The 12,655-nt window shown below is 42.7% G+C and overlaps 1 protein-coding gene across 1 annotated transcript in view; it reads right to left on the bottom strand.

The window, feature by feature from the left end:
• LOC139405838 (G patch domain-containing protein 8-like) overlaps positions 1-9,544 on the bottom strand; it is a 56,595-nt gene extending 47,051 nt beyond the window's left edge. Inside the window, exon 1 of the mRNA XM_071148275.1 lies at positions 8,492-9,544. Coding sequence (XP_071004376.1) covers positions 8,492-8,641 — 150 coding nt within the window. The 5' untranslated portion in view covers positions 8,642-9,544. The remainder of the gene's footprint in view (positions 1-8,491) is intronic.
• Between the last annotated feature and the right edge of the window lie 3,111 nt (positions 9,545-12,655).

Genomic DNA, 12,655 nt, shown 5'->3' with positions numbered 1-12,655 from the left:
ACTTTAATTTGATGGCAAGTAAACATGCTTCAGTAAATTAGTCTGTCAAGATAGCAAATAAATAGACATGGCTTGTATTCAAAACAACGTTTATTTGTTTCAATGCGAGTTTACACAGCAGGAACAGTTATGCCAATTTATGACATAGTACTAGTCAAAGGTTTGGAGACACCTACTCATTCAAGGGTTTTAGTTTTTTTTTTAACTATTTTGTGCATTGTAGAATAATAGAAGACCTCAAAACTATGAAATAACGCATATGGAATCATGTAGTAACCAAAAAAGTGTTAAACAAATCCAAATATATTTGAGATTCTTCAAAGTAGCCACGCTTTGCCTTGATGACAGATTTGCAGATACTTGGCATTCTCTCAACCAGAAAATAATAAAAATCAAGAAAACTCTGGAATTAGTAGGTTTGTCCAAACTTTTGACTGGTACTGTATGTATAGTTCTTCTTTATTTTCCTAATGAGTGGCACTGAGGCTAGCTAGGCTAGTTAGCTAGCTAGCTATAATGCTAAACTACAGTACATTTTAGGTTTAGCAAACATTCCTAGCTAGCTAGCGAAACTTGGCTAGCTTGGCTTGTTGTGGTACTAGCAAGGCCGTTATGTCTGAATCGATCACTAAATTGTACTGTACTGAACAATATTGCCTTGCGTAAAAAGAGAGCTGGTATAGTTACAGTAGCTCTGTACCGACCGCAAAACAACTTACTTATTTGTCATTTGCCCTCCCGAGTCCTCTTCCAGCTGGTTTGAGCTGCTGCCACTACTTGCTGGACTCGCAATTACTTTTCTTTCTTGCTCTTCAGTGTTTTCTGGATCAAATAAATAGGGCTGTATGTTCCTATGTAAAATAACAACAAATACATCGTCATCCAGCTCTTCTTGGAAAAAGGAATCATCAGAAGAAGCCATTGTAACTAATTATTTAGCAATCTCGGATAGACACTGCACGTTAACATAGCTCCCATGAACCTGTAAACGTACAGAGGATAGGAACAAGGAAATAGGGCTCCCGTTGGCTGTAATCTTTAAAAAAACAGGGACAATGAGTCAACCTAGATATCCAGCAATGTCCTGGCAGATAGGAACATTCTTGAGACAAGTCCAATGGCTCTATTGAACAAGGACAAACATATCTACTCGCAGCTAGCGTGATCATGCAATCGGCAAAACACAAAATCCACAAAAAATGCTACAAAACATGAATCCATTCATTTTTATATCAGACAGCAGGCTCAATCATTGGTTGAACAAAAATTCTAAAATACTGCAATAGTGCATAATTATGTCTGAAACACTCATCATAATTATGTAGGGAGACAGAAAAAAACACCCCAGCGGTGACATTTCCCTTTAAGATATCTCCCTCCCTCTACACATCTCTCTCTCTCGCTCTTTCTCTCTAGGTGATTAGCTAGAATGGTGCTCCAGATGGTTAGTAATTATCAAATTCTCCAATTATTTGGGTGTGTGTTAATAATGATCAAATGTGCAGATCAGTAATGACCATAAAGGAAAACAGCTGCCTCTAATCCACAGGGAGAGAGGTGGGAAACCTGAGAGAGAGTTATTGTGTGTGTGTGTGTGTTCAGGACTTCAATACTACAACTCCATGTAGGCACTCAATCACCAGAGTAGGCTGAATGTGCATCTGGATCAGAATGTCCTTTAGTCTGAGTTTAGCTTTTAGTGCCCAGACGGTATTTTTCTCCCTGTATGTGTGTGTGTGTGTGTGCCTGCTTGCCTGTGTGGTCCTGTTGCAGGGGCACAGTGCTGATATTATACTTGCATTTATCAACCAAAAGCGACGCAATTAAAACCGTAATGAATTCATTAGTCTGCGCAAATCAAATATTAACAATGACTGAGCTGAAGTCAAACTCTAATTATCTGAGTCAGAGAATCACACATTCATACCGCTTTCTCACACAAACACACACATCTCACACAGTTATTTTGCTGCCCCTACCCCTTTCTATCTTTGCAGTAGTGTGACTGACAGCTGAAGAGGGAAGTGTTGAGAGCTCTGTTTATTCCCCACACTTGGATCAGAGGTGTGTGTATTTGTGCGTTCTTGTCTGTGTGTGTTTCAAATCAACTCAAGTCAAATTTTATTAGTCACATGCACCGAATACAACAGGTGTACTGGGAAATGCTTACTTACGAGCCCCTAACCAACAATGCAGTAAAAAAAGTAACAAGTAATTAAAGAGCAGCAGTAAAATAACAATACCGAGACTATATACAGGGGGGTACCGGTACATAGTCAATGTGCGGGGCACCGGTTAGTCAAGGTAATTGAGGTAATATGCACAGGTAGAGTTATTAAAGTGATTAAAGATAATAAACAGAGAGTAGCAGCGGTGTAAAGAGGCAGGGGGGGGGGCAATGCAAATAGACTGGGTAGCCATTTGATTAGATGTTCAGCAGTCTTACGGCTTGGGGGTAGAAACTGTTTAGAAGCCACTTAGACTTGGCGCTTCGGCACCGTTTGCCGTGCGGTAGCAGGGAGGACAGTCTATGACTAGGGTGGCTGAAGTCTTTGAAAAATATTTTGGGCTTTCCTCTGACACTGCCTAGTGGGGCAAAAAAGTATTTAGTCAGCCACCAATTGTGCAAGTTCTCCCACTTAAAAAGATGAGAGAGGCCTGTAATTTTCATCATAGGTACACTTCAACTATGACAGACAAAATGATTTTAAAAAAATCAGAAAATCACATTGTAGGATTTTTAATGAATTTATAAGTTTATCTCAATACTTTGTTATATACCCTTTGTTGGCAATGACAGAGGTCAAAAGTTTTCTGTAAGTCTTCACAAGGTTTTCACACACTGTTGCTGGTATTTTGGCCCATTCCTCCATGCAGATCTCCTCTAGAGCAGTGATGTTTTGGGGCTGTTGCTGGGCAACACGGACTTTCAACTCCCTCCAAAGATGTTCTATGGGGTTGAGATCTGGAGACTGGCAGGCCACTCCAGGACCTTGAAATGCTTCTTACGAAGCCACTCCTTCGTTGCCTGGGCGGTGTGTTTGGGATCATTGTCATGCTGAAAGACCCAGCCACGTTTCATCTTCAATGCTCTTGCTGATAGAAGGAGGTTTTCACTCAAAATCTCACGATACATGGCCCCATTCATTCTTTCCTTTACACGGATCAGTCGTCCTGGTCCCTTTGCAGAAAAACAGCCCCAAAGCATGATGTTTCCACCCCCATGCTTCACAGTAGGTATGGTGTTCTTTGGATGCAACTCAGCATTCTTTGTCCTCCAAACACGACGAGTTGAGTTTTTACCAAAAAGTTATATTTTGGTTTCATATGACATTCTCCCAATCTTCTTCTGGATCATCCAAATGCTCTCTAGCAAACTTCAGATGGGCCTGGACATGTACTGGCTTAAGCAGGGGGACACGTCTGGCACTGCAGGATTTGAGTCCCTGGAGGCGTAGTGTGTTACTGATGGTAGGCGTTTGTTACTTTGGTCCCAGCTCTCTGCAGGTCATTCACTAGGTCCCCCTGTGTGGTTCTGGGATTTTTGCTCACCGTTCTTGTGATCATTTTGACCCCACGGGGTGAGATCTTGCGTGGAGCCCCAGATCGAGGGAGATTATCAGTGGTCTTGTATGCCTTCCATTTCCTAATAATTGCTCCCACAGTTGATTTCTTCAAACCAAGCTGCTTACCCATTGCAGATTCAGTCTTCCCAGCCTGGTGCAGGTCTACAATTTTGTTTCTGGTGTCCTTTGACAGCTCTTTGGTCTTGGCCATAGTGGAGTTTGGAGTGTGACTGTTTGAGGTTGTGGACAGGTGTCTTTTATACTGATAACAAGTTCAAACAGGTGCCATTAATACAGGTAACGAGTGGAGGACAGAGGAGCCTCTTAAAGAAGAAGTTACAGGTCTGTGAGAGCCAGAAATCTTGCTTGTTTGTAGGTGACGTGGCGGATGTGTTGTTATCTACCCTTACCACCTGGGGGCGGCCCGTCAGGAAGTCCAAGATCCAGTTGCAGAGGGAGGTGTTTAGTCCCAGAGTCCTTAGCTTAGTGATTAGCTTTGAGGGCACTATGGTGTTGAACGCTGAGCTGTAGTCAATGAATAGCATTCTCACATAGGTGTTCCTTTTGTCCAGGTGTGAAAGGGCAGTGTGGAGTGCAATAGAGATTGCATCATCTGTGGATCTGTTGGTGCGGTACGCGAATTGGAGTGGGTCTAAGGTTTCTGGGATAATGGGCCTTGACCTGTTTAAAGGTCTTACTCACATCGGCTGCAGAGAGTGTGATCACACAGTCTTCCGGAACAGCTGGGCTCTCATGCTTGTTTCAGTGTTATTTGTCTCGAAGCGAGCATAGAAGTAGTTTAGCTCATCTGATAGGCTCATGTCACTGGGCAGCTCTCGGCTGTGCTTCCCTTTGTAGTCTGTAATGGTTTGCAAGCCCTGACACAACCAACGAGCATCAGAGCCGGTGTAGTACGATTCAATCTTAGTCCTGTATTGACGCTTTGCCTGTTTGGTGGTTCATTGGAGGGCATAGCTGGATTTCTTATAAGCTTCCTGGTTAGAGCCCCACTCATTGAAGTGTGGAGTAAAGGTGGTCCAGAGTTTTTTTCCTTCTGGTTGCACATTTAATATGCTGATAGAAATTTGGTAAGACCGATTTAACTTTCCCTGCCTTAAAGTCCCTGGCCACTAGGAGTGCCACCTATGTGTGAGCATTTTCCTGTTTGCTTATGGCGGAATACAGCTCATTGAGTGCAGTCTTAGTGCCAGCATCAGTCTGTGGTGGTATGTAGACAGCTACGAAAAATACAGATGAAAACTCTAGGTAGATAGTGTGGTCTACAGCTTATCATGAGATACTCTACCTCAGGCGAGTAAAACCTTGAGACTTCCTTAGATATCGTGCACCAGCTGTTATTTACAAAAATACATAGTCCGCCGCTCCTTGTCTTACCAGACACGGCTTCTATCCTGCCGATACAGCGTATAACCAGCCAGCTGTATGTTGATAGTGTCGTCGTTCAGCCACGACTCCGTGAAGCAGTTTTGAATGTCCCGTAGGCAGTTAAATCTTCTGTGTTGGTCATCAATTTTATTTTCCAAAGATTGCACGTTTGCTAGCAGAATGGAAGGCAGTGGGGGTTTATTCGATCGCCTACGAATTCTCCAAAGGCAGCCCGCCCTTCGGCCCCTTTTCTCCGCCTTCTCTTCACGCAAGTGACAGGGATCTGGGCCTGTTCTCGGGAAAGCAGGATGTCGTTCACGTCGGGCTCGTCGGACTCATTATAGGAAAAAAAGGATTCTGCCAGTTAGTGGTGAGTAATCACACTTCTGATGTCCAGAAGTTATTTTCGGTCATAAGAGACAGTAGCAGCAACATTATGTACACAATCAGTTTTAAAAATCAGTTCCAAACAACGCAAAGAAACTAACATAAACACAATTGGATAGGAACACGTAAAACGTCAGCCTTCTTCTCGGCACCATCTTAAAACTGTTTTGATGTACAGGTATATTTCACTGATAGGTTAGACATCAGATTAAACACCAGTAACAATAGAGCACAGTATAATATACACACACATATACCAGCAATAGGCTGAAACAGCAGAACTGTGACTGTGTCTGGAAGTTTGGCAGTGGCAGTTTGGTATTCAACACAATATGTGCCAAGAGGTGCCAGTCTGAAATGCTTTCAGTTGGGCCTGATTGTGTGTGTGTGTGTGTGTGTGTGTGTGCTCCACCACATCAGTGTTAGACTGGTTCAGTGCTGACCACCACAAAGTGTTCTACTGATCACCACTAATGTCCTTCTACAGCACTGTTCAGACCCCTGGTGACTAACTGGCTATAGGCAAGTCAATATTGGACACTTGCCATATAAGTGACGGCAGCCATTATGGCGGTGTGCTGCTATAGTAATCAAATAGTGCACCGGTTCCAATTGGCTCATTCATCCTCCCTCCTCTCCCCTATAACTATTCCCCAGATCGTAGATATGAAAGAAAATGCGTTCTCAGTAAACTTACCTGGTAAAATAAGGGTAAAAGAAACAGTCTAAATGCTGAAATGCAGTTGAAATAACCCCATCAGGCCACTTTAAGGCAATGAACAAAAGGGGTACTGCGTTGTGCTGACAAACCTCTCCAAACAGACAGAGAGAGAGAGAGAGAAGAGCTGAAGGGGTAAGGAGTCCCTTGCCTTGAGGGGTATAGAGAATTCCCCTCTCCCCTCTCTAATTCCACCTCTTTTTTTCTCCTACTCTCTTTACTTCTTTCTCCTCACTCCCCCTCTTCCCCCGCTGCTCTTAAACCCTCAGGCCTCAGATAACTATAGGAAAGTAAGCTTTGTAGTGGTAATGAAGGTTGGAACAATGACTCACCAGTGATGATGCTACAGGAGCGTTGTACTAATGATAATAATATACATATGGAAACAACTTGGATACGGCCTCAGGACTCCACAAGTTGATTCAATTGTTAAAGACATTGTTAAAGACTTGTTCAAGAACGACAAGACTCCACGCACTGTATAGTTTGTTAACTAAACTTTACGTTACACACACAAATAACAACACACACATTATTATTAAAATAATTAAAATAACCAACTCATCATCAAGCTTGGATTATTTGAATCAGCTGTGTAGTGCTAGGGCAGGACCCAAAACATGCAGGACCGAGTTTGGGAGACCCTGCTGTAGAAGATAGTGGTTCTGTTCTCTCATGACACCCTCTTATCAGACCGAACATGACAGCCTGGTAATAGGAACAGTAAACACACACTCACACGGCAGCTGCTCCTCTCTTCCGTCAGCTCTGCCAGTTCGTCTCATTCTCACATTAACAACTCATAAATAATGTGTGAATTACTTGAGACCCTTGGAGCATGCCCAAATACCCCCCCACACAGATGTAGAGAAGGCGATAAAGTCTGGGCACTGAGAGGTCAACTCAGACTAAAGGCCAGTCTAATCCAGAGACCCAAGCTACATTGGCACTAAGGAAAGGTTACGAGGATACTCTGAAAGGTTACGAGGATACTCTGAAAGGTTACGAGGATACTCTGAAAGGTTACGAGGATACTCTGAAAGGTTAGGAAGTGAACGTTATTTATATTGAAGATACCTAGAGGTAATTGGACCTCTTTGAAATGAAAATGGATGGCATGTAACCTTTCCCCTCCAAAATGATAATTAAAACCAAATTAGCAGGGAATATTAAAATCAATTCTTAGTCGTCTGAATGTTGCAGTTGGGATTTCTATCAAATCAATCCGTGGTTGAGAAACACTGCTGTATTCATACCATATTCATGCTATCTTCTAGAGGGCGGCATTTACCAATTTAAGCGTTAGGGGCCGTCCACACCACTGAGCAATAATAAGAACGGTCCACACCAAGGACGATAATTATAATGATAAACTTTAGGCTACATAACTATAAAACGTTGGCGAGCATCCACACTAGCTGAAAGTTTATCGTTCTACAGTAGCCTACACCTGTCAATCAACAGATCAAAGCATCCTACTGCACACTGTATAAGCCTATTATTAAGGTGGTAACACAGACCAGATTTAATTCATCTATTTACTTTTTTCCGCATTGAGGAACCATCTCCTATCAACTCCAAAATTCCATAGAACTTTTCTAGGCTCTCTTCCACAGACAGAGACTGCAAGAAACCTTTACATTATTTTTCACAAGCTGTGTTCCTTGCTTAATTGTATGGCGCCATGCTTATTTTTTGGTGCTTTGAAAGCAACTGGGAACTCAGATTTTTTTTAAAAAGTTACAATCATGACATCAGTGATCTACAGGTCGGAAAGTCTGAGCTTTAGAAAGATGCCATAGTTTCCGACTTTGAATTTAGAGTTTAATCTGAAGTCGGAGGAAAGCGCACTGAAGTTGGAAGTCGGAGATTTCAGAGTTCCCAGTTGTTTTGAACGCAGCAATTCTGTTGCGCACCAGCGCCCTACGTCGTCACTACACATGCTATTTTATTCCCCAGATACTCTAGACGCCCACCTGGATACGCCAAACACAAAGAGGGACTGATCGAACAGCCAATGGAAAGGCAAATGCTAAATGCCCACACATTTGGGCTAAGCGAGGAGATGAAAGAGAGCAGGGTTGTACATTAAAGTTCCACATAGTCAAATTCAATACCTAAATTCCAAAATACTGACCATTGCTTACATTTAATCGATAAAAAAATTACATGACCCTCCCCTGGATAAAAATGAAATGAATACTAAACCCTCCAGCTGACTGAAATTGAAAAAGCATGACACTCCCCCATTTGCCTCCAGGTAACAATTGCCTACATTTCGAATGATCCCTTAGAAGGATAGTCTGCCAGCACCACCATCTGTAGAGAAAGAAGGTTCCACCTGTGCACCAAAGTATCTTAGAAGGCTTGGCATTTTCCACATAAACATACAAAATCATACAAACACACACACACACACACACAGGTACATTACCGGTGATTGGTTGGAGGCCGTGAGACAGAGTGGTCCCCTGAAGACACCCTTCACACGCCGGAAGTGGCCGTTGCTCAGGTGTGTGGAGCTGATGACCAGGTAATAGCACGTGCTGCACGACATCCGACCTTGTGGGGCCACGCTCCCCATGCGCAGGGGTTCGCGTGTTGCGGACGTCGGTCGTCCGGCTTACCGGACTCTTCACCAGCTGAAGCAGAGTCAAGTGTCCGAGTCCGACCAAGGAGAGGGGAGGGGAGGATATTCAGCTACTGCTCCGGGAAAATGGAACTTCAATAAACTGTTTCTTCTTTATTATTAAATTAATCATTCAGGTTGCTTACAGAAATAAGCATGAGTAATGCACTGAAGGTCCGTTAAATAGTTAGGGCGGTAGGATTTGTAGCCTGTTGATGCCCTAGGTTGCCATGCCAATGTTCAAGTAAAATGAGAAATCTAGCTCCTGGTAAAGAGTAGTTATTATTTATATCTCTCTTTCCTTCTTCCCTTTCCCCCCTCTCGACTATCCCTCTCTCCTTTCAGTTCTGGGGAGAGGCGAGGGTGTTTAGTGTGGCGGTATCTGATGGCATTGAGAACGTCTCGAGCAGATTTACCGAGCAGAGTTAGATGCTGTCGACAGGTGTATTGCGCCCCTGGAAGAAAAAAACCCGTTATTTTCCTGATAGATTCCAGACGGTTTAGTTCGTGGGTGTATAACTGTAAATCCAGTCACCAAATGTATAGTTAGTTATCTCTGGTGCATGCAGACAGACAGACACAGGTGCAGCAGAAGCTGTGTCCGTTCTCTGAAAAGAGCGCGTGAGTTTTTGGTGTTTGCTGTTGCAGCACGGAGTGTTCAACAAAGCTACAGAGGCTGTTCCCCGATAATCTGTCTCGTCTCTTTCGTTGGTGGAGCTGTCACTGTGACACGCGCGCTCCAGTCACCCGGGTTCCGGCGCAGAGAAAGAGAGGAGGAGGGGGGTATCGCTCATGCCTCGGTTCAGTCGGAGTAATCACAGGCGCCTTTTCACTCTCTCTCTTTCCTCCGCACACTGTGAGAAGGAACGGGGTCGATGAGGAGAGAGAGTCCCGTCTGCGTAATCGGTGCTGCACTACAGCTAAAACGGGTTCTGTTGTGTCTGACAATCAGTCAGGTGTGTGTGTGTGTGTGTGTGTGGCACATGTCTGTTTGGGGACGGTGATCCAGCGAGTCTTCCAGGAACTTTCTCCCCGCCCGACCGCCCGGACTCCCTCTTTCCTTCTCTTTTCCCTCCCTCATCATTTCATAGCAACCATCAAATTAAAAGCGCCAATTCAGTAAGAAAACCCAAATGGCTCTTTTCACAGAGCTGATCGGCTACTAGTCAAACATTGGTAGTCAACTCGTATCCGTTTTAGGATCCATAACCGTTGTGCAAACTCGATTTATAAGGAAATGGGACAGCAAATGACAGCGATGGCAACTTTCCACATATAGGGCACATTTGGATGATAACACAGTCAGTCCTGTGAAGTTCCAAATGATTTATCTGAAAACCCATTCTAAACATTTTGGTCAGTGTTTTGAATGAATCCCTCCAGTGTAACAAACAGTCATGTACAGTAGTCTGTGTTTTTGACAGCTTGTGTGTGCTGTCTGAGGAGAAAGTTTGAATTGGGACCCAGAAGTAAGATGTTTGTACCATTGGGTGTGAGTTTTTAAAATTGTGTGTGTGGATTTGAGAAAATGGTGAGTTGTTCTAAGAATTGTGTCAAAGCCATTGAAAAAAACTGTAAGCATTTATAAATTCGTAACATATTGTACGAAATACAATTCGTAGCATATCATACGAAATGGATGATGTTAAACACAACTGTTCACAGTTTTTAGCGACCCATTTTGGCTCATGAGCACTACAGATCTTAATTTGAGCCAATTTGCTACAGCAGGAAAATAATCATGTTGCAACAGGAAATTTGAATTATTATGTCGTTTCTAATGAATGGATATTTTTTGTAGGAGTTGATACATTTTATGTTAGGGTAAATCAAGTGTGAAAGTTAAAAGGTTAAATTACAAACTTTAAAAGCCTTTTAAAACCTTGAATACACTACAAGTTTGCATTTCCTGCTTTGCAGGTCAATTCTCATAAACAAAAGAATGATCAAATTAAGATCCTACATCTGTACTTTCAAAACTACTGGCTGAAATGATACAAAACCTTTGGATCATCACATTAATTAGCTGGACAAATAGAAAACAAGAACCACTTGACAATGAACGCCTGACTGCAATTGGGGCAGCAGGGTAGCCTTGTGGTTAGAGCGTTGGACTAATACCCGAAAGGTTGCAAGATCGAATACCCAAGCTGACAAGGTGAACATCTGTCATTCTGCCCCTGAACAAGGCAGTTAACCCACTGTTCCTAGGATGTCATTGAAAATAAGGATGTTTTCTTAACTGACTTGCCTAGTAAAATAAATAACATTTTAAATTTTTTTTGAAAATTATGGGAGAGATCTAAAAACTGTAATGTTTGGTGACTGAATGAACTAAGCACAAACACAACTTGCTCTATAAATACTTTGAAGAAATATGTGAAACATAAATGTCTTTAGTGAAAGCCATGCCTTCACAGTGTGTGATGTAACTGTCTGTATCAGGATGTCCTGAATCATCCCATCACATCCTCAGGGACTTTCTACTGCCCATAAATATAAAGATACAATACAGGCGGTTTCAGTATGAAACTAGTCCATCTATATATCTATTCCTATATAGAGTTGAGGTTTACATACACCTTAGCCAAATACATTTAAACTAAGTTTTTCACAATTCCTGACATTTAATCCCAGTAAAAATGTCTTAGGTCAGTTAGGATCACCATTTAATTTTAAGAATGTGAAATGTCAGAATAATAGTAGAGAGAATGATTTAGTTCAGCTTTAATTTCTTTCATCACATTCCCAGTGGGTTAGACGTTTACATACACTCAATTAGTATTTGGTAGAATTGCCTTTAAATTGTTTAACTTGGGTCAAACTTTTCAGGTAGCCTTCCACAAGATTCCCACAATAAGAATTTTGGCCCATTCCGCCTGACAGAGCTGGTGTAACTGAGTCAGGTTTGTAGGCCTCCACGCTTTTTCAGTTCTGCCCACAAATGTTCTATAGGATTAAGGTCAGGGCTTTGTGATGGCCACTCCATCATTGTCCATTTGGAAGACCCATTTTTGACCAAGCTTTATCTTTCTGACTGATGTCTTGAGATGTTGCTTCAATATACCCACATATTTTCCTTCGTCATGATGCCATCTATTTTGTGAAGTGCACCAGTCCCTCCTGCAGCAAAGCACCCCCACAACATGATGCTGTCTCCCCCGTGCTTCATGGTTGGGATGGTGTTATTCGGCTTGCAAGCCTCCCCCTTTTTCCTCCAAACATAACGATGGTCATTATGGTCAAACAGTTCTATTTTTGTTTCAGAGGATATTTCTCCAAAAGGTATGATCTTTGTCCCCATGTGCAGTTGCAAACTGTAGTCTGGCTTTTTTATGGCGGTTTTGGAGCAGTGGCTTCTTCCTTGCTGAGCGGCCTTTCAGGTTATGTCGACATACGACTCGTTTTACTGTAGATAAAGATACTTTTGTACCTGTTTCCCCAAGCATCTTTACAAGGTCCTTTGCTGTTGTTCTGGGATTGATTTTCACTTTTCGCACCAAAGTACGTTAATCTCTAGGAGACAGAACGCGTCTCCTTCCTGAGCGGTATGACGGCTGCGTGGTCCCATGCTGTTTGTACTTGCGTACTATTGTTTGTACAGGTGAACGTGGTACCTTCAGACGTTTGGAAATTGCTCCCAAGGATGAACCAGACTTGTAGAGGTCAACAACAAAACATTCTGAGGTCTTGGCTGATTTCTTTTGATTTGCCCATGATGTCAAGCAAAGAGGCACTACGTTTGAAGGTAGGGCTTGAAATACATCCACAGGTACACCTCCAATTGACTCAAATGATGTCAATTAGCCTATCAGAAGCTTCTAAAGCCATGACATCATTTTCTGGAATTTTCCAAGCTGTTTAAAGGCACAGTCAACTTAGTGTATGTAAACTTCTGACCCACTGGACTGGTATAGGGATTGATTGAATATGTCCGTAAACACACCGGCCAGCTGGTCTGCGCATGCT

This window comes from Oncorhynchus clarkii, chromosome 3, assembly GCF_045791955.1.
Source record: "Oncorhynchus clarkii lewisi isolate Uvic-CL-2024 chromosome 3, UVic_Ocla_1.0, whole genome shotgun sequence".
Taxonomy (NCBI): Eukaryota; Metazoa; Chordata; class Actinopteri; order Salmoniformes; family Salmonidae; genus Oncorhynchus; species Oncorhynchus clarkii.
The sequence above is the reverse complement of the archived record's forward strand: the minus strand, read 5'-3'. Positions and strand labels throughout refer to the sequence as shown.